This window comes from Ceratotherium simum, chromosome 1 (genome assembly GCF_057802395.1).
Source record: "Ceratotherium simum simum isolate JZ-2026a chromosome 1, ASM5780239v1, whole genome shotgun sequence".
Lineage (NCBI taxonomy): Eukaryota > Metazoa > Chordata > Mammalia > Perissodactyla > Rhinocerotidae > Ceratotherium > Ceratotherium simum.
This window is the reverse complement of record NC_141900.1, coordinates 89,467,554-89,490,720: the sequence shown is the minus strand read 5'-3', so window position 1 is coordinate 89,490,720 and position 23,167 is coordinate 89,467,554. Positions and strand designations below refer to the sequence as shown.

General features: G+C 38.7%; 1 protein-coding gene across 1 annotated transcript in view; it reads right to left on the bottom strand.

The window, feature by feature from the left end:
• The window catches only part of EXOC4 (exocyst complex component 4), a 740,211-nt gene that overhangs the window by 197,865 nt on the left and 519,179 nt on the right, over positions 1-23,167 (bottom strand). The window contains exon 11 of the mRNA XM_004430750.3: positions 17,833-18,052. Coding sequence (XP_004430807.1) covers positions 17,833-18,052 — 220 coding nt within the window. The remainder of the gene's footprint in view (positions 1-17,832; positions 18,053-23,167) is intronic.

The following is a 23,167-nucleotide window of genomic DNA, read 5'->3' as shown; positions in this document are numbered from 1 at the left end:
TTCTGGACAGCAAGGGAAAAAACACTCTAAAATTTTGAAAACCATAAATTAGGAGAAAGATGCTTGTTATTTGGTTTTGGAGTGAAACGTGCTTTGCCTTTAGAGAAAGGAGCAAAAGGAAAAAGCTAAGTCACCTATTTACAGGAGGTGGTTCAAGATGTGACTTTTCTGGAAGTTCAGCAGAACGAAATATTTTTCTTATAGTATAAGTGTTGGTGCTGTTAAAATCCAGTGTAAATAAATTACTCAGTACATGAAAGGGTAGCAGGTTTTAAATAATACTACAGGTAGAAAAAAAGAGAACTGGGTCAGCAGGAGAGGCCTGGACTCTACTGCTGGAGCTGCCATTTACTAGACATCACCTTGGACAAGACACTTACTTGTTGAGTTTGACTTCAGTGATAGAGTGGGATTAAAACTCTAGCTTTAAAATCCTATTGGAGTCTAGTCTTTATATGATAGAAAATACCAACGCTAGCTGGGAAAGATTCATACTGTAGGTTAACTATACACAGTCAAGTGTTTTACTAAAGACAGTTATGACTTACAAAGAATATTCGTCCCACGTATATGAGTTTGGTTACAACATTCTTTGCTATGTTATATTTCTTTCATATACATAAAACAGCCTTATATGTCCAGGACTTGAAAGAAGTAAGGAAATAGAATTAAAATAAAACTAAATTTTTTGCCATTACTTAAAGTACTGTATTTGCTAACCTAGCTATAAACCAATTGATTATGTCTACCCAGGTACAAGGTCTGCAATTGGGTTAGTACTCATAAGGTCATCTGATCAGTAGTTTCATAAGCCAATTAGCTTGGTTTCCCCTAGATATAGCTAGCTGAGATAGAGTAAAAATAGTTTTAAATTCAGGCACTTAACGATTATTTCTATAAAACTACTCCATAAAAAAGCAGACATTATAAATATACAACTAATCACATAAATATTTAACTAATGCATTTTAGACAAATATATAAACTACAGCAAGATTTTTAAATATATAGTTACCCAAGGACTAATTATAAACATTCACCAACTAAATTGTAACATTATAAATTATAACTTATCTGCTTTTTTTGTGTGTTTCACTTAAAGAGAAATCTTTAATTTTCTCTTATTTATAGTCTATGTATCAAACAGTTTCTGATTACTTGCAGCTTACAAATTTCTTGTCATGCTGGGTGTTGGAGAAAGTTCTTTCTGCACTTACAATTTGGCCTCTCTGCCTATGCTTCTTCTACCCTATTAATTCCTCTACCAATGAAGAGGCCTTCCTAATTGAATCAAGCCTCTGAGCATGTGTTATATTTTAATAATATGCAGGTGACTATACATTCAAGAAGGATGTGCATGTACCACTTCTTGCACATTCCATCTCCCAGGTAGCAAACACACTTTCCTTCTCTCTCCATTCCACCTTCTTCACCATTGACTGGTGTATAAGTCAAGCTCCAATTGGCCCAACTGACCAACCATCTAACATTCAAAGATGTGCAAGCACGAAACAAGAGACCTCTTAAACACACCCCTGGTATCTCTTCCCGGAAGCTCAACACAAAAGATCTTCTTGAAAGATACAAGCTTAGCTCTTGACAAAGCAGGATTTTGCTTCCCATGTGGCTAGTTCCTTTGGGTTTACTTCCTTTTTTATGAAATCTCTGGGGGAGGAACCTCAAATCCCAAAATAAATTTACTTGTTGTTAACTCTGAATGACTGGTAAAAGAATTATACTTGCTCTTTTATCCTATTAATTCCAGGTTTCCAGCTAGCTAAAAGCCCCTATGCCTTTTCTCCCCCCTCATGGGCAAGAGCTGCTTTTTCACCCTTACATGGATTTTCTCCTCTACTGTTTGAGCTTGAAGAAGAAAAATCATTCAGTTCTGAAGGAGTCTGCTGCCAGTGAATTCCTATGACTATCTTTTTTCAGACAGAAGATTTTTGTGCCACCTAACTCACCGTCTTTACTGTAGCTGTAGCAGCCTGTCTTCATCAAGTTGGTTTTATTTTTGGGGGGCGAGGGGGTGGAGTTGAAAGGATAGAGTGTTTTTCCTGGAAAGGAATGCTAAGTTATTTTTTAAAAATAGAAACTAAAAGTAAGTTTTAAAATAGAAACTAAGAGTAAGAGTAAACTTAAGTATTTTTACTTTTGCCTTTTTCTTATATTCAACAGTTTACTCATCACGTTCATACTTTCATTAAATCACCACCATGATGTACTTGCTTATTTGTAAGTCTGTCCTCACTACCACCACAACCCAGTTCATCCCTATAACTTCTATACACTGCTAAAAACAATATCCAACTGACCTGAAAAGTTACAGCCACACAAAAACCTACACGTGGGCCGGCCTTGTGGCTTAGCGGTTAAGTGCACGCGCTCCGCTGCTGGCGGCCCGGGTTCGGATCCCAGGCGCGCACCGCCGCACCGCTTCTCCAGCCATGCTGAGGCCGCATCCCACATACAGCAACTAGAAGCATGTGCAGTTATGACATACAACTATCTACTGGGGCTTTGGGGGAAAAAATAAATAAATAAAAAATTAAAAAAAAAACAAAAAAACCAAAAACAAAAACCTACACGTGGATGTTTATAGCAGCTTTATTCATAATCATCCTAAATGGAAACAACCAAGATGTCCTTCAATAGGTGAACGGATAAACAAACTGTGATATATCTATACCACATCCATAATCCAGAGCATGAAATATCATCCAGTGATGAAAAGAAATGAACTGTCAAGCCATGGAAAGCCATGAATGAATCTTATGCATATTTCTAATTGAAAGAAGCCAGTCTAAAAAAGCTAAATATTGCATAAGTCCAATTATATGAATTCTGGAAAAGGCAAAACTATAGAGACAGTAAAAAGATTGGTGATTGCTAGAGGCTTGGGGAGAGGGGAGAAACGTTGAATAGATGAAGTATAGGGAATTTGGGGGGTGGTAAAAACCATTTTGCATGATATTGTAATAGTAGCTACATGACATTATGTATTTGTCAAAACCCACAGAACTTTAAAGCAAAAAGAATGAATCTTAATGTATGCAAATCAAAAAAAAATCATTTAGGAGGTTAAGGGATCCCGGATGGAGTGCAGAAGGTCACAAAATCATCTAACTGTTTTATAAATGTATAAAAAATCTTCTTGAAAGGAGTGGGAGAAAAAAGTGCTGATCCAAATAATTTTGGAAATTAGTAGAGTCTGTAAAACTAAAGGCAAAAGAAATTGTACATAAGAACTGAGGACTAGTCAATAAAGTTATTTCCCATTAGGGTACGGGTTAACAATTCTGATATTGCCATACGTGTATGCTGGAATTAAACAGTTAAGTAAACGGATAGTGGATGGTGGGAGGCAGGTTTTTCACTGTTGGAGAGGAAGGGTACAGATAAGCAAGAGGAGGTGGCTAGAAAGATCTGTACAGTAATGCATTAGAGTTGGAGACATCTGTATGAACTCCTTTTTGGCTTAATAAATAGATCAAGTGGCTATTTATTATTATTATTATTATTATAGTGGGCAAGTGGCTACATATAGGAATATGTATAGATATGAACACATACAAAGGTTAGTATACACACATATACTTCCTTTCTCTGTTAGCTGAGAGAACCTAGAAGTAATGATGCCCAAGTAGCAACAAGTATACCAAGTCCCCAGATCTTGGTTGCCAATACTATTCTCCAATAACAAGAACTGGGGCTCCTTGGAAAAATGGCTGACTCTAGGACTGGGGCAGAAAATACACAGATGGAGCGTGGAGCATCTTGTAGTGCCAGAAAATAAGGAAGAGCCAAAAAAAAAAAAAAAAAAAATCACAAAGATAGGGGACATAGGAGATGTAGGTGCCAATGGAAAGAGCTCCTAATGGCCAAAGCTGGAACAATTTGAGCAACAAAATAAAGGAGTATTGGATTATAACCCACTGTACACAATAAAAATCCATGAGTCCATACTGACATAAATAAATGATTGAATAAATATAAAAATGGGAAAGAAGAGACAAACCTCTCATGCAGAAGCATTCCAAATAATATATGCAAATAATCCACCCTCAAGAAAGCAAAGCATTAACTCCCCACTCCTTGAATGTATGGGCTGTGCATACTGACTTCCTTCCAAAGAGTAGATGGAAAGGGGGAAAAAAGAGTAACTTTCGGGGCTGGCATGGTGGCACAGAGGTTAAGTTCGCACACTCCGCTTCAACAGCCCAGGGTTCATAGGTTTGAATCCCAGGTGCAGACTGATGCACCGCCCGTCAAGCCACACTGTGGTGGTGTCCCACATACAAAATGGAGGAAGATGGGTACAGATGTTAGCTCAAGGCCAATCTTCCTCAGCAAAAAGAGGAGGATTGGCAACAGATGTTAGCTCAGGGCCAGTCTTCCTCAAAAAAAAAAAAAAAGAGTAACTTTCTAGTGGAGATACCTGACAAACGCTGCCTCAGCCAGGTGATCAAGGTTAACACTGACAGTGATAGGTCATGCTGATAGCTTGTACACTTGATAGGATGTGATGAGAACGGCACTTGACCTCTGTGGTCTTCCTCCCCAAAACACATACCCCTAGTCAAACCATGAGAAAAACATCAGACAAACTCATATAGCAGGACATTCTACAGCATACCTAACCTGCTGTCAAGGTCATTAAAAAAAGGGAATGTCTGAGGAACTGTTACACCTGAGAGGAGCCTGAGGAGCTAAGACAACTAAATGTAATGCTGTATCCTGGACGGGATCCTGGGACAGAAGAAAGACATTAGGTAAAAAACAAGGCAATCTGAAAAAAGTATGGACTTTAATTAATAAGAATGTATCATTTTTGGTTCACTAATTGACACAAATGTACCATACTAACATAAGATGTTAATAACAGGGAACGCCGGGGGGGAGGGGGGGGTGTATGGGAACTCTTTGTATTGCCTTTGGAACTTTTCTGTAAATCTAAAACTTTTCTGAAATAAAAAGTTTATTTAAAATCAAATATTTAATGCTACTTGCCTTTGCAAACAATATAGGTTTGCTTTTATATACCCTATCCCTAACTGGAAGTTAGAGACCATCCTTTAACATAACTGTTGGCAATTTCCATTTTATTCACTCAACAAGTGAGTGCCTACTATGTGTCAGAGATCTCTAACACATGTTTGGCTCTAAAACAAAACTCTGAAACGATGGAAGAAAAGGGGATCCTTCTTGTATGAAGAGGTAAGAAATTAACTGTCAGTCCAGCCCTCTCTCTGCTCAGGCAGGCTGCTCATTCTGGCAAAGCCTTGGAAGCCATGGGCAAACACAGCAAGCAAGGTCACCAGAGCACTTCTGCAAGCACCTGATAGGCAGCCTTGACCTTGGAACGACCAAGGGGAGAACAAATTAAAAAGTGCTCTGTGGAATAAAAAGGAAGAAGCAATTAAGCTCCTGTGGTTGAAATGGGGCAAAGAGAAGTAAGTTGTGTGTGTCCGATGAGGAAAGGTACAGAACGGCTCTCATTTAAGTGCAGTTATCTGAATTTGACTTCATAGCTATTTGCAAGAGAATACTCAGGGTATTCTGGACTCCAAAGATATGACCATCTATCATGGGAATAGCTGTAACTGTGGAGGGAAAAAAAAGCAGATAAAAATGAGGAAGGAAAAAAAAAGGGAAACCAGAAGCCTAGATGGATTTTTTTTCTCCTCAAAAGACTCTATTTCCAATATGTACAATCTAAAAGGGACATAATGACATAGATAACCTGTTAATGAGCTCGCTGTGTGTTGCCTTTTCCCCAAAGCAGGACTTTAACTGACAGAGGTCCTGTGTATCTAAAAAGCTGAGAAATTACAGCTTAATCTTTAGACAAATATGAACATGCTGCAGCCAAATGGCTGCTCTTGTGGACAGAGGTGATGAAGAACCCCATCCAGTCACTGCCTGTGAGGGCTCAGAGAGGAAAACCTGATGAAGATTTATGAGCACAATACTTATCCCGGCAAGTAAGCCTGTCTGGTTTGTTTGGTCAATTATGATAATCACTCAGAAGAATGACTTCAAATGCTGAGCTGAGCAAAATGTTGGGGCTCACCAAATCTCAGGCAGCCATGAGGTCACTACCCAAAGCTTTGGTCTGAAGAGAAACACTCATAGGAAACATTCTGTCTTCCCTTCAGAGCTGGATTAGTAGATCCCTATTTTGGCTGGCTTCTCTGATCCCAGGCTCTCTGCCCTCTAATCCTGTCTATGAACTGCCAAAGCCCACTCTCCCTTAAAAAAGCATCCATTGGGGCACATATGTATGGTGATGGATAAAAACTGGACTGTTGGTGGTGAACACGATGCAGTCCAAACAGAAACTGAAATATAGTGATGTACACCTGAAATTTACACAACGTTGTAAGCCAATATGACCCCAATAAAATTATTTTTAAAAAAGCATCCATTAGAATGCACCCTCCCTTTCAGACTCTGGACCTCTTCCCACTTCAAAAGTGAACTGTTCTGCTCCAAGTTTCAGACCTGCATACGTTCTGTGGCCCCTGCTAACTCTCCATTCATTCTTTCACTCATCTAGACTAATCTCACTGTCTCAGGAACACAGCTTTTGTGTCTTCACTTATGTTATGTCCCTTATTTGCGTCACTTTCTCCTCTGTCTTCTCCATTTCTACACATCCTACAATGCCCAGTTCAGGACCCACTTCTTGCCTCAAGTTTCTTGAATCCTCTAGCCCTCAGTGGTCTCTCTCCTCAACTCTTAAACTTCTTCTGAACCAATACATTCAGTGTTCAATTATAAACTGTCCTCTACGATTCTCAGATTTGTAGGTGTGAGGAATTGTGATTCCCTAACTAAATTGGAAGCTCCTGAGAAATGGGAGCTGTGCTTTAAATTTCTTCTGTATCTCCACATCTCCTTATCTAGTGATAGCACAAACCAGGTGCTTAATAAGTAAATACTTATCATTTAGTTTTATTAGAATTTCAACGGTGGAAATTACTCAACTGTGTCATATCACTCTTGTTATAGTAGATGCATCAGGTTTTTATCAGCCCATTTCAGAGTGTCTATGCTAAGATAAAGTGCACGCAAGTTTTTGAGTAGGAGAGGATCCTTGAAAAGCATGAAGAAAAACAGCTGCTTTATTTGAACAGTTAATCTTACAGGGCCATTTAACTTTCAAGCTGAGATAGTCTTGTTTCTCTCCATTTTCTCACTAGAACATCTCTAAGCCAGAGCTGCAACATCCAGACAGAGCAAAAATTACTTAGGATAAGAACCTCCAAAATTCTCCAAGAACAGCCGTTCTCATCTACACTCATCTGGCTCCTACCAGTAATCTTGCCAGATTAGCAATTCTGCTGCTCCCCAAAATGATAACTGTCATTTGCTTGGGCTGTCGAGCCAGCCTTTTCTCTTCTTGGTATCTTTTGATGGGATGCTCTTCCTCTTCTCCAGCATTTAAGGAAAAGAAATGAATCTGAAGATGCTTTTGTTAGCAAGTAAAGTCAAATAAATTTCAGGCAAAGGCAGCTCTCTAAAGATCTGAGGGACAGAGTGTTAATGTAGTTCAGTCCCTGTCAGCAGATCTGTCATAAGTAATTACCTTTTCTCTCGCTAATCCACCATGGAGTGGGCCAAGGCAAGACCAAAACAGACAGCAGCCAATCAGCGTCTCCAAATACTTACCCCAAATGAGCCTGTTTCATAGAACATTCTGGTGACAAGAAAGATGGCCATCAGTGGGCCTACCTTTACTTAGATAGAAAGTAAATTCAGAATCCTAGTTTAAAACCCAGGGCTTATCTCTACACTGATATCATTCTGAAATAGCCTAGTGCTCAGACAAGTCTCTTAGTACAAAGCAAAGCTGGTAAACAAGCGTCACCTCCTGTAATTACTTTCTCGTTCAGCAGTCCCTCATGACTCCCCTCTATCCTTGGGGATCAAGCCTTCCAGCCTATTCTTTTCAAACTCACCTCATAACCCAGATATAGTAAATTCTTGAAAAGTTGTATCTAAATTAAAATCTTTCCAAGCACACTATGAGAGATGACGGACTGTTGAAGAAAACATTTGGAATTATAACTGACTTCAAAAAACAAAAACTTTGAGATCATTAATGATTCTTATAAAATGTATAAGACTGCAGATGATTTTTTGCAGACAAAAGAAAAAAAAGTTCTTCATTTCTAGCTCCTCTGGGCTTTCTCCAAAAGCCTAGCTGGCTATACTATACATAACTATATAGAAGTTAGTTTAAAAATACATATATAGGGCTGGCCCCGTGGCTTGGCGGTTAAGTGCGCCTGCTCCACTGCTGGTGGCCCGGGTTCGGATCCCGGGCGTGCACCGACGCACCGCTTTTCTGGCCATGCTGGGGCCGCACCCCACATACAGCAACTGGAAGGATGTGCAGCTATGACATACAACTATCTACTGGGGCTTTGGGGGGGAAAAATAAATAAATAAAATTAAAAAAATATATATACATATATGTATATATATTTATATATGTATTTTTTTTTTCCTCTCCTTGTTTTGCAGAAAGCTACTTTTGGAAGTCAAGTTAACCACGAACTTCTCTAAGAGAACCATCCAACCAGACCAGATCCCATTCCTTTTTCATCCAGGAATAAGACTACAAAGATATTTGTAAAAATTCAAATTGATCATATTATGTGCCCATTCTGCTTGTATATAAAAATCATCTCTCACTGGGTCACTTCACAGCCTTTTTCATCAACAGGTATGAGGGCAAGTTCCCCTGTAGTATTATATCAATAAAGGCACTACTTACAGATTAATCAAAGCATGAGCTGGTCAATTTCCCATTCATGACGCTATTTAACGGGAATGTTTAGATGGGTACTTTTAGAAATTGAACACTATTTTAACAAAGCAACTACTTTCCCACTTAATTTATTTCTCTTTATGTTCAGATTTTCTAAGTAAGATATTAAAAACCTGTAAACAACACTATGGTAAAATGCTTAGGGAACGATTGGGAATTCATTTCTGGGATGGCTGAAGAAGAACTAAAATGACCAGGTTTGGTTATGTGAGGAAACAAATACGGCAAAGTGTTAACTGTAGAATCTGGACGGTGAGTATACAGGTGTCCACTGTATAATATTTTTCATCCTTTTTAAATGTTTAAAATATTTTCATGATAAAATGTGGGAAAAAAAATTGCCAGGTTCTTACAGTGGTTGTCTAATCATGTAGGAAGCAAAACCGTTGGTAAAAACCAGTGAAATTTCTCATTTACTAGGAAATATTTTTCATTTCTGTAGGTGTTTTCTCAGCACCATTCCCTTTAATGCTAATGGATTTTTTGAATGAAGCGATCATGTGGGCATGTGGACCAATAATAACAACAGTTATGAAACAACAACTCAGTATGTAGAGCAGTTCATAAAGCCCTGATGAATACAGGATCCCATTGTATTCTCACCTTTGTCTTCTGAGGTAGTCTGAGCCAGCATCATTCTCATTTTATAGATGAGGGAAGTGAAGCTCAAGGAACATTAGGCTTGGCCTCATCTAAAGTCATTGAGCTGACAAGGAGACCAGATCCCCATTTTACGTGCTTTTCCCACCACGCCATGATGAAATTTACATTAGTGATTTTCCTGAATGGCTAAGAAGAATCACAACAAAAATTCTACAAAAAATAAAATGTATTAAACCAGTAATAAAATTAACAATATAAAAATGACACAACTTGATAAGACTATGTGAAGGCAAAAATGAATGTTATAAGATCCCTAAAGTAATGAAAGATTGAATTTGCTTAGTTGTCCCAGTAGTGAACAGGTGAGTGTTGAAAGCCATGGTGACAATATAAACAACCAAAAACAAGAATAAAGGCATCTTCTACGCCATCTTCTGGATAAAGCCTGAAGAAGCTACCAGAGGTTAGTTATTTGAGGCCCCTGCTTGTCACGAAGAGGCCAAACAATATTGCTAGTGAATAAATTAAAATAATAAGAGTAAAATTCAAAGAAAATCAAAACGACAAACTGTAGTAAGTTATTATTTCTGTAGGTCTAGATAGACATTGAAGAATCAGATCACACCCCAAGGCATCTTGGTTCTAAGACTTATTTTAACACAGTAAGACCATAAGCACCACCTCTCAGAGCTTACAGGAGGGGAAAAAAATCAAATGATCAGCTCTCTTTTCAACTTAATGATTTCTATGATGACTTCCAGCAGACCTTAAATGGGACTAATCTATTTACACTAATAGAAGCCGAATCTATTCAGCATCAGAGAACTGCAACTGGCTGTGATGCAAATACCACTCAAATGCAACATTCTTCATATTAACATAATTTGATACGATGAAAACAATATGCTATTGCTGTTGGCCACACTTCCTTGGGCAACCAGCAAGAGGTTACTGGCAGTATCTTCACTAGGCTGGCGAGATAATAGGTTTGGGCATCAGTGTAATTATCTCTAGCAAATCATTATACTGTAAGCAGCTGCGTCTACCAACCTTCAATCAGGCTTAACTAGAGCTCCAGCAATCACTCAGCCTACCAAAAACTTTCATTTGGAACCTTGTTGACACCTAGAATTTAGACCATCCTGGCCCTATTACCTTAACAGCAATGATTTCTACACTGCTTCCTGCCAGAGGGTCTTCAAGGAAAATATACCAAATTGAATATATTGCATTCTATATAACTTGCTTCAAATTATTAGCTGTAGTGGGTTGAACAGTGTCCCCCTAAAATCCCACACAGAACGTCAAAATGTGACCTTACTTGGAAATAGGGTCTTCGCAGATGTAATTAAGGTAAAGACTGAGATGAGATCAAGCTGGATTAGGATGAGCCCTAAATCCAATGAGAGCATCCTTCTAAGAGCCAGAAAAGGACAAATGGAGACACAGGAGAGAAGACCACGTGAAGACGGAGGCCGAGATCGGAGTTATGCTGCCAGAAGCCAAAAAATGCCAGGACGACCAGAAGCTAAAAGAGGCAAGGAAGGGTCCTCCTCTAGAGCCTTTTGGGGGGAATGTGGCCCCTGGACTCCAGAACTGTGAGAGAATAAATTTCTGTTGTGTTAAGTCACCAAGTTTGTGGTAATTTGTTACGGTAGCCCTAAGAAATGAATACATTAGTGTTAACGGTCAGAAACACTGCATGCAGCTTCTGCTGCTAATGATCAGTGGGCAAACTCCAGGAAAAAGAGAAAGGACGTGAAACTATCATCTCTTGCTGTCACTCTAGGGTAGTGGGAGGCAGGGAACAGAAATTACTAGGTGGGTGATAGAGTACAAAGAACAGGAGTGTGTATACAACAAGTTAGTGATGAGAGGAGATGCAGGGTGAAATCTAGACTGAGATGGAGGGGTGGAGGAGCACAGTCAGGAGGAGTCAGAAGTCTGTCAAGGTGAGAGTTAAGGAGCAGTCGATGCTGAAATCCATGCATATGTGACATGGGGGAAGGAAGCAGATATGTTTTACAATTATCATTCCATCTACTCATTAGAAATGATTCCTGTGTTCCTATGTCACATATTTTATTACACTTGTTTTATAAAGGAGAAAGTAGGTACAGAGAGCTTGGCAATTTGTCCTGGCCACAAAGTTTTCAATCGAAATGGCTGGGATTTAAATCCATTTGTATCTGACTCCAAGGCTTATGTACCAAGCTTAGTTCAAAGTATCAAAGAGAGCCTTCTGTTATAAACCTCATTGAATTAAAGAATGCTTCAACTATAATTTTTTATGTACTTCCTCTCAGGACAATAACTGATTCTACAGAGTAGAAAGATCCAGGCCAGTGGCACTAATTCTGTCTGCACACTGGGATCACCGGGGCATCTTACAAAATGCTGATGCCCAGGCCCCACTCTTGATCAACTGAAGGAATCCCTGGGATGGGATCTGGGCAGTGGTGTTTTCTGAAAAGCTCCTGGATGATTCTAATGGGTATTGTTGCTGAGGACCACTGCTCTAAACCCACAGGTAGCAGTGGGAAGTGCAGCTGGCTGAGGAAGAGATGAGATTGAGGTGTTTGTGGGCCGACTCTAACCATTTCACTTCTCAGAAGTACTTTGACAAATACTGCGGCAGTAAGGAAAGTGAAAATATGCTTTAAATGTTTCAAGACTGCCTCAAATTTTTACTTGCACAGCTTATGTTTTTTCCTCCAGTGAAGCAGGAATTTGAGCCTAAGCATTAGGAAGGCTGCCTCTGTCTCACATTGCCCTACATGAGCCAGAAAATGTAGGCTCACCCTGTGTTTGGAAAGAACTTTGCAAAATTCAGCAACGTGCTAGACTAGGAAGCAGCTTCTGCTGCCACTGCAAATATCGTTGTTACAATTTCTGGGCCTGTATGAAACAAAGCTGAATAGTCTTTTTTTTTTTTTTTTAATTTTTATTTATTTATTTTTCCCTCAAAGCCCCAGTAGATAGTTGTATGTCATAGCTGCACATCCTTCTAGTTGCTGTATGTGGGACGCGGCCTCAGCCTCGCTGGACAAGCAGTGCGTCGGTGCGCGCCTGGGATCCAAACCCGGGCCGCCAGAAGCGGAACTCGCGCACTTAACCGCTAAGCCACGGGGCCAGCCCAAAGCTGAATAGATTTTTAAGTGACTACTGTTCACCGCAATGCTAAGAGCCCACAGCATGAGTCCATTCCCTAACCTCCAGCTGGGCATGGTGGTGTTATGTAAGACAATGCTTCTAAAACTGTAGTCTCTATCAAAATTACCTGGAAAGCTGGTTAGAGCAAAGATTCCTAGGCCCCAGCCCAGAGTGGGGTGAGGTTTAGGAACTTGCATTTCTCAGAAGCCCACATGATGCTGATGCTGACAGTCTGTGGACCACACTTTCAGTTGCACTGGTACAAGGCAGTGCTTCTCAAACTCTAAGGTGCACAAAAGTCAGCTGGCGATACCATACAAATGCAGATTCTAACTCAGAGGTCTAGTGTTCTTGTCCACAGACCACTCTCTAAGTAGCGAGGGTATAGATAGTTCCATCAGGAGGCAGGGGAAAAAACTTTACTTGCACCTTTGTTCACATAGTTAGATGCCTCTTCAGCAGTTTGACAGGTAAAAGACAAAAACCTTAAGCATTAGCCCCCTGCCCTTTTTTTGGATGGAGACATTAAAGAAGAAATAAATTAAATGATATCCCCAAATCAATGATAAAGCAGGGAACTGAGCGGATGTTTCCTTGTGTCTTAAGGAATGAGCATTTGTAGACTCCTGTAGACATAAGGCATGAGGGGGTATCCATTTCAATTGACTGTTTCCATAGCTGAATGCCAGAAGGCCAGAAGATCTGACTCAGGAGAAATGAGGAATTTCTCTTAAGAGATTTCCTTAATTTGAATCACCATGCTTTGCCTTGCAACAGGTGGAAGCCATTTTGCAAAAAAAAAAAAGTGACAGCAATAGAGGAATCTCAGATGGTAAGATCATGAGGTATATTCAATCTTGCCTTCATACTGATAGCATTGGAGGCATAAGAACTGTGATATTTTAATTTAAGCATTGTCAAGAATCTTAAACCCAAGACCATGAATCTTATACCATGAGGGGAAAACATGCACACACGTCTTTGTATGAAAGAAGTCATCATTAATTCATTCATTTTCCTTCCCTCATCCATTTATTAAATATTGAGTACCTCCTCTATAGCAAACAGTGTTCTAGGAGCTGGGGATTTAGAACAGAACCACTTGCAATAAATATCCAAGTTATTCCACCTGTTGAAAGTGCCCTGGGCACTTCAGATGGCTGGTTCTATGCTTTTACTTCTCTGTGAGGCAATACCGGGGAGTAAGGGATTTAGAGCAGTGCGTCCCTAAATATGGTGAGAGCCTAGGGTTTTCCCCCAATCTGTTGTGGATTGACACTTTTATAAAATACAACAGAAATGAATTACTAGAAAAAAGAAATTTTACAAACCACAAAGATATACAAAACACAAATCTCATTTTTTTAAATTATTTAATTCAACAACGTCAAGTTGCTTTAAAAAAAGGGGGGATGGGGTCTAAATCCTTACTCTCAAATTCTGTACATCTCATAGCAGACTGGTAACAAACAGCTTGCAGACCAGCATACTCCTCAGGCTATGCTTTGAGTAGAACTCATTTAGATCACAGACTCCAGGGTCAGGTTGCCTGGCTTTGAATTACAGTTGTAGTACCTGCTACCTACAGGACTGGGCAACTTATTTAATCTCATTGTTTCTCAGTTTCCTCCCCATAATGGGAACACCACTCTCACAAAGCTGTTGCCAATACATGTAAAACATTTATAAGTCAATACATATAAAGGATTCAGAATAGCGTCCGGATCATAGTAAATACTATGAAAGTGGTAGCTGCTATCACTACTATCTACTATTACAAATGCTATCATTACTATTATTACTACTTCTACGATTCCTACTAGTACTATGCTGCTGTATCATTTTAGGCCAACACTTGCACAGTTGTTTCACCTATAAAATGGTGCTTGTAATCGCTTCCTTCCCATTTCCTTCCTTCTTTTACTTCTATGAATTCTGTGCCTAGAAAGTGAAATTACCAATACAAAAGCACGTTATCACCCATGGAAGTGCCCCCTTATAACCAACTGTCTGTGCTGCCCAGATGCCATTTCAGAGAGGTAAGGACAAAGTGTCCTGGGGTTCTCTGCATCTGCACATCACCACACAAATGAAAGCAGTACTGAGACAGCTGTCCTTCTGCTCTCCCTGGAGAAGCCAGGCAGGCTGATGCTATATGACACTGGGTCTGCCTCAGGGGAAAGGCACAATCCTTCTACTCTGTGACCAAACAACAGTCTAGCAGAGGGAAAGACTTTAAAGGACATTTTTATACTTCATGTAACTGATTACTCAACCCACTTGCATCTTTCACACATACATATATTTCTCCAAGCTCCCTTCATAACAGTTGTTTTGGATTCTCAGCTGAAATTTTTGAGGTTTATTTCTTACTTTTTCTTCAGATTAGTCATTTACAATTGGCTGGGAATAAAAATATCAAGGTGACATAGAAACATATTTAAGAAACATTGAAACTCGAGTATGGGAAATTATGTTAGAAAACAATTTACAATCACAAAGCAAGAAAATTTCTCAAGATGGGAAAGGAAAATAACTATCTCAACTGCTTTTTTAATCTCATAACTGAGAATATTAAATTTATTGATATGGTCTAACTAATTTGCATTCTCATAAAATAAAATTTTATGAAGAAAGAGAGGGCAACAAAATAATAAAATAAGAAAGCAGGTGTTTTGGCTGAGAAAACAAATTTTGGAAATTAATAACTTGAATGGCCTTAGTTTCAAGATTTACTCACTCAAATAGAATGATCATATCGTGACTAGGTCAAAGAGAGAACAGGTCAAGTTGGAGTTCTTATCTAGCTTCAGAATAGAGTGGTGACAACGTTGGGAGTGATTTGACAAGCACAGTGGTGGACTTCCCAGAGATGTCATTTAGCCAGCAGCGTGTGGCCCTGACATGGCCCAGATGGCAGTCAACTAGTTATGAGTTTTAATGTGTCTTTGCTACTCAAGCTGAAAATCATCGTGTTTAATAAGCCAGCATCGTTAGTTCACAGATTCACTCTGTAGTATATTGTTGCCTTTTGTTTTCTTTTAAATTCAGTACACTAAGCACATTAAAGTTGCTCTGTACAGCACACGGCATGACACTTCAGGGACAGAAATACTGAAAGTTTTCTGATGGAGAGGAAGCTAATGATATGGTCAGACAAAAGATAAATGTAAACTAGTTTTTGTTACTCTCTATTTCTCATCTTCCCACTCTGACTCTGCCATTATTTATAACTCTCAAAACTTATTCACTGTGTCTATCCATCCATCTATCTATCCATACATGTATGCATTCATTCAATAACTTACCAAGCACCTTCCTAATGACTGCTACTGTACTATGCTTTTGGAACTTATGTTCTAATGGGAAAAGACAGAAAATAAACAAGTTAGAAAATAAATTAATAATTATAGTTGTGTTAAGAAGGACAAAAATCAAAGTGTTAAAATAGTGACTAACTGGGGAGACCCAACAGGGATCCTGACAAAAAAAGAGAATTCCACTCAGATGATTCAAATGAAGAACATTAACGAAGAGATGACTTACAGAGGGACGGGCATCACTGAAAGAAGCAACAAGGATGCTGAGGCACCAGAGACTAGTAATAGCCGAACGCTGTAATCAAGGGGCAAGGAGAAGAAACAGTGTTGCCAGAGTCCAGTGAGAGGTGGAGCTATGGAGGAAGTGTCAGTGGGCAGGACCTCTGGTTACGAAGGGATGATGTTCCCACAGTCAGAACCATGATCCAAAGTGGAGAGAGGAAGGAGATAAGAAATAACCCAACCTCCTTCTCCTCTCACCCTCCAATCTGCTGCTAGCGCTTCCTATTGGCAGAACCTAATCATAAGCCACCTGGCAAGGGAGCTTTGGTATTACAGTCCATACAGTTTGACTTCAGTGTTGAGAATGGATTGGGGGGGGTGAGGGGTGAGGGCAGAATGGAGAATAAACAGGGAAGGGGACCTACTTACGTAGGATAGTCAGGAAAAGCTTCCCTATGGAGGTGACATTTGAACTGAGACTTAGAGAAGACAAAATCCCAGCCACGCAAAGAGCCTGTGGAAGAGTAATCCAGCAGAGGGCTGAGTGATCACAGCCCTGTGCCATTCTCCCTTCTCTGCCTCCCCTACTCAGTACAGATCCCTCACCAGGAACATATCTAACACAGATCCAGGCAATCCAAATGAACTCTTTTCTAGGTATGACGCTATTATTCAAGTTCTGGGAGAAGCAAATGCCTCTATGGTATTTTCTCAATACCACAGAAGAGTTTCATTATAAAAAAAGAATGCTCATAACTAGGACACTTCCCTACGGAAGGTCCAGCATTTCTACTAATTCTAATGTATAAAGAAGGAAAAATCAAGGAAGACAAGGGCAGGCAATTGAAGCAACTATAACTCCCTTCCATTTACACAACTTTTCTCTGAAGAGCCTAAACCTTCCACATTTTGATATATCCTCATATCATGCAACTTATGTAAAAATATGCTCTTGTGCCCATCACTCTCTTAAACGAAGAAACACTATAAAGATTCAATTACAATGTAATAACAGTTAATATATACCCACAATTTAAACTCATACTAATTTTCTTTTAGTTTTATATTTACCTCCAAGTCACTGGCTAAAAAAGATATAAAATAAATACCTCAAGCCTATTAATCCAAATATCTACTGACAAATTATTTTATTTCTGTTGCCCAGAAACCATTTCTTTATATAGTCAAAGTAAAATTTTCAGTATGAACAAGATCATCACTGAATCAAATGATCTGACTTTTGAAAGCCAGTTTGCTGTTAGGTTCAAAGTCACTGTGAGCTAGCTAAGTTCTTTACAGGAAATCTGCCCTCAAATGGTACTCAGGGTTTCCTGCTGGTAGTTGAGGTTAGGCAGAGTAACTTCCTGTAAGTCCTACATACTCTAGGATGCATTCACCAATGGAAAAAGAAGTCCTTTCAAGGACAAATTCCAGGCAATTAATGAGGAGTTGCCTGCATGTTAATGAGACTCACCATCTCCCATATTCAAAGCTAATCACTTTTTTCTTAAAGATCTTAAGGAATTTCCATTATCTCTACATTAGTTTTAAATTTCCCTAGTGCCTGTTTAATTTATTTCCTCTTGTTTTGTCCCTAATGAATACGGAAACAGATGGTAACTCTTCTTTCAATTTGTGACTCCAAAATCAATGAAAATTGTTGATAAAAATAGTAAGTTCAAAGTATATTATTACCTGCAGGAGAGGCCGCTGCACACCCAGCACCTTCATGGTGTCTGCGTTAGCTAGGATCTTCAAGGGGTCAGATGTTTTAGTGACTCCTTCAATCTCCTTGTTGATCTCAGCCAAGACTTGATTGAGAAAGATGTTTTTGATGTACACAGTGAGAAATTCTCGAAGAGGACACTGTTTGGCTGGGCCAAGTCCCAGGGCATGCTCAATCTCCTGAATAAATCTGGAAGACAAACAGAGCAAAACCATTGTTAAATGTATCAGAAAACTAGTTAGAGAAATATGACAAAACACAGATGGGGATCTCTGGGCTTTGGTTATTTCCATGGAGAGATGTGGGGAAATTCCCAGAATTCTTAACAAGAGCATTACTCTGTTATTCATCTGTATCTGTTTTTGTTGTTTTTAAAAATACAAGTTATTTCACTAATTGAATAGAAAGTGGATCAAATAAAAAACATGACTTCTAAACTATGGGGAAAAAAAGGAGATACAAAAAAATATTTTTACTAATTCAAGAAGGAAATAAGAATATAAGAAACAAAGGAAAGCATGATAAACAGAAAACAAATTATGATTAAAAGCACACCCCCATATACTACGTAATTCTCACTGAGATCTTTATATGTGTAGATAGAAATGTTAAACAAAAAAAAGAGAGAGAGAGAATAAAGGACATTCTTTGAATTTGTGATGATATGTGAGTTGTCAGGTTACAAAAGGGAACAGGATGGTAAGTGGGGACAAAGGAGAACTTCAGCCTCATTTGTGATGACCTATTTCCTTTATTAAAAACACTTAAATCATATATAGCAGAAGGTTAATAACTGTCAAACTCAGAGATGAGTATGCAGATGTTTGTTATATTATTCTTTGTACTTTTCTGTCCTGGTAGTCCCTGCTTTGCATGGTTCTGATATGCACAAATTTAAGTTACTACAGTTTAGTTATTAACACCAGTCCTCCAAAAACAAGGTTTAAATCCAGTTACCATATTATATTAACTGTGAGTAATGGCATAAAGTACAAACTTTGCTGCCAGTTCTTCTGTCCAGAAATCTCTATGTAAATACTTGATGTTCATCATGATCAATGATCAATCATGTCACTTCTTTCAAAGTCTATTGGTGACCGATCACTGTACATCTGTAATTCAGTTCATGTACAGACAGCATAGTCTGTAGTTGTGTTGTCTCCTTGCCTCCCAGTGATAAACTCCTGTGACATTTTACAAAAATGGATAATTAAAAGAGGGAATTGGCCAAAAAAGATAAGAGTTCAGAAAAAAACTAGAAGTGATAACACTGGGAGTGAAATTTGAATTGAATGTAAATGGATTTGTATAAGAAATAGCTGACCTTGGGAATGTCAACACTGCCCCCATTTGAGAGGCAAATGCAGCCAGAGTGAAAGTGAACTTTTTCTTTTTTTTTGTGAGGAAGATCAGCCCTGAGCTAACATCCATGCCAATCCTCCTCTTTTTGCTGAGGAAGACCGGCTCTGAGCTAATATCTATTGCCAATCCTCCTCCTTTTTATTCCCCAAAGCCCCAGCAGATAGTTGTATGTCATAGTTGCACATCCTTCTAGTTGCTGTATGTGGGACGTGGCCTCAGCATGGCCGGAGAAGCGGTGCGTTGGTGCGTGCCCGGGATCCGAACCCGGGCCGCCAGTAGCGGAGCACGCGCACTTAACCGCTAAGCCACGGGGCCGGCCCATGAAGGTGAACTTATTGACCTAAAAGAGGAAAGTGGTGTGAGGAAAGGGATAAAGACATCCCAGAGGAAGTGATGTTGGCAAAAAACTTCACATTAAAGGAACTCTTGGAGATATTTCATGACATTGAATAGCAAAGAATAAAATGCTGGTGGTTGATCTAAACTTGGAAAGAGGAATGACATTTCACCACCAGAGAAAAGATGCTCCCTGTGTATTGTAAAGTATGCAACAAAAAGAAGGGGGCAAGCACTGTTCAAACTACTCTGGATAAGATTTTAACAAAGAAATAAAACTTTACTTCTCAATGTTTCTAATGTCACAGTGTACTAATACATATTAGTTTTCTTATTTTTTCTTCTCCGTACACATTTATAACTGACTGTAAGAGAGATTTGAATGTTTTGACAAAAATTTTTTAAAGTCATGAAACAACTGTGATTTTCCCCATTGATTAAGATTGCTTTGCATGGTGATTTTTACAGTTCCACAAGTTATGCAAAGCAAGGGCTACTTTGTACTTTAAAATGTTCTCAAAAAAAAAGTAGAAGGGAAATGAAACCAAACCAAATGAAATAAAGACAAAAAAAATGAATGACTAGAAAGATATATTTGCAACTTGTATCACAGATGACAGCTAGGAAAAAACCAAACAACTTACTAGAAAAATGATCAAAGGACACAAAAAGACAGTTTACAGTATAAGAAAGACAATAGCCATTAAACATAAGAAAAAATTCTTCATTCATAATGGGAAAAACAAAAAGTAAACTATACTGAGAAGTCATTTTTTACCTCCATGCATTGGCCAAATTCCAAAAGTTTGAAAACACACTCTCTGTTGGCATAAATGTGGGGAAAGAGGCATTCTCATATATTGTTGATGAAAGTGAAAAGTGGTACAACCCTTATGAAGGGCAAGTTGGCACTATCACTCAAAATTACAAATGCATTTCCTTTTGACCCAGAAATCTCACTTCTGGGAAATTCATCTTACAGCTATATCTGAATATGATTACGTAGATCAGCGTAGCATTGTTTTTACGGCAAAAGACTAGCAACAACGCAAAAAATCCATCAGTTAGGGATGAAATAAACTGTGGTGTATCTACACATTGGAATACAGTGCAGCAATCCTGACCCTCAAACGTGGAAGCTTTTGATGTACTAACGTGAAAAGATTTCCAGGATATATTGTTAAGTGAGAAAAGCAAGGTGCAGATCAATATGTATTTATAGTATTTACTACACTGACGTTTGTGTAAGAATTATGTATCCTCGTCTGTTTATTTCATTATAAAGACACTGTGGGAAGATTCACAAAAAACTAATAAAAGCGAATACTTGTAGGAAGTAGGGATGGGGATGGGGTATGGAAGAGGAGTGGGAATAAGACTTTTCAATTATAACTTTTTATCATCATTTGATTTTTAAAAACCACAAATGATTAGCTACTCAAATAAAATTAAAATAGAAAATATAAAAATTACCTACAGTAATCTAAGACTATAGTTCATAAATTGCTTTCTAATTAGACCACATTTAAAGTTTGGTGCATAAATGTTCCTTAAATTTAGCTATTTAACCTAATAAAGAGTTTCCTTTACTTAATAAATAAATATATTGTGGTTAATCTTGCATATAACCAGTTAAACACTCTATTAACCTCTGGGGTGTGTGTGTGTGTGTGTGTGTGTGTGTGTGTGTGTGTGTGTGGTGGGGGAGGGAGGAAGTACATATAGGATTATCACAATGAAAAAGTAACCCAAAGAATGCAGGAAAGAAAGTGAAAATTGAGAAGCCATGAGAAACAGCAATGAGGCTTCTTAATTGATGTTATCAACATGGAAAAGGAAATAAAAGCATGACCCAAAACAAGACATAATATATCTTTAAGAAGAGAATGAGTGAAAGAAGGCGGGGAAAAATGAAAAAATAAAATTAGATTGTTAACCATAGCCACAATTTTAAAATCTCTAAATACCACATCCTGCTACCTTGACCTCTTCTGATCTCATCTAACCCTCAGAGCAATCCTCACCCAGGTGCATCTTCATCTGCCTCAGAAAACCACTGTTATTAATTTGCTAATGAGTAAATACACCAAAGGTCCTTTTATCTTATTATTTTTTAATATTATGGGAATCAATCATCAGAATCCCTATTTATTCTTTTCAATGAGAAAAAGTTTTCTGAGCAGAAGTATTTCTTACATTTTCAAAATCTTTAACATTTATTAGAACAAAATTTTTAGCAGCTAACCAGCTCCTAAACAGTGACACAAGGCTCTAAATTATCCACATTTTCTTTTTTTCTAGTCCCTTATTTGCCTTTGGTGTCCCTAAAACATGAAACAGCTCTGAGCAGCACTGATGGAAGGGCTCCCATCACTTTCAGCTGAATGATTTCTTTCAAATACAAATCATTTATTCCCTAAAGCACACACATCAGTCTAAAATGACACATCCAGGTTGATGTTGTCATCTCTACCTCGAGGGGACCCATTCAACACGTTTCCAAATCTGCTTTCAGAGCTGTGAGCGCCCTCATTGTGCAGAAAGCATGAAACACGTGAGAGAGAATGAAAGAGAAAAATTATGGCTTTCTTATCAGCCCCTTTTTTACTCTAGTCAAAAATGGGAAGCAATTACATTAAATGGGCAAACTGCCCTTTCTTGGGCAGGAAGGACACAGAAGAAGAACTTTCCCAGGCACCCAGGAGATAAACCAGATTCACAGTCACTGCAGGGAGGAACAATTTAGGGAAGCAGAGTGGCCAAGAGTGGATATTTAGTGGATATTCAAGACTTAGAGTGGGTATTTCTGAGTCTGAATCTTGAGGGTACAGTCTTGGGCAGGTTAGTTAGCTCTCTTAGTCTTACTTCTGTATTCTGTAAAATGGATATGACAATACGCAGGATTGTTTTGATGATTAAGTGAGGAAAGAAAAGTTAAGCACTCAGCACAGAGGTTGACACATAGTAACTGCTAAGTAAATGGTAGCTGCTGCTATTTGTATAATTACTATCAGTATCTAAACCCTAAGGAAGTTGGAGATGTGAGAAAAGTGTGACATTTTTTATGATTTTTTTTCACCTTGCTCCTTTACTTTCCCACGCAATTGTCCAGAATCAGCAATTCGGACCACTAGATCAATACCTTGACTATTTCAGCAACAAACTGATGTAGGAATGACCAAAGCTCCATGTGGCCAGGGGCCAAGTGTAAATTGCTCACTGCTGTATGCTCATCGCCTACTAGTACTCTACGGCTAGCACATAGTAGGCTCTCAGGAAATACTTGGTGAAGGAAGTGTTGAATAAAATAATTTACAGGTCCTTTAACTTCAACCCATAGTTCCTGAAACTAGGGTGTGACCTCTCTGACAAATAATGCCCTTCTCCCAAGATTTTGGACTAAAGGTCCAAATAAAAGATTGAAAAAAAGAAAGAAAGAAAGCTCATCCCATATCTCCACCATCCCAACATTAACAGTTGCCTCTTACTGAAAGAACATTCGCTAGGCCTTGCCCACAGCCCCACATTGTTTTTTACTTTGCACAATATAGTTGTTCCTTTATAATCTGCTCTTGTGCAGAGTATTATAGACTTATTCCATCGTGC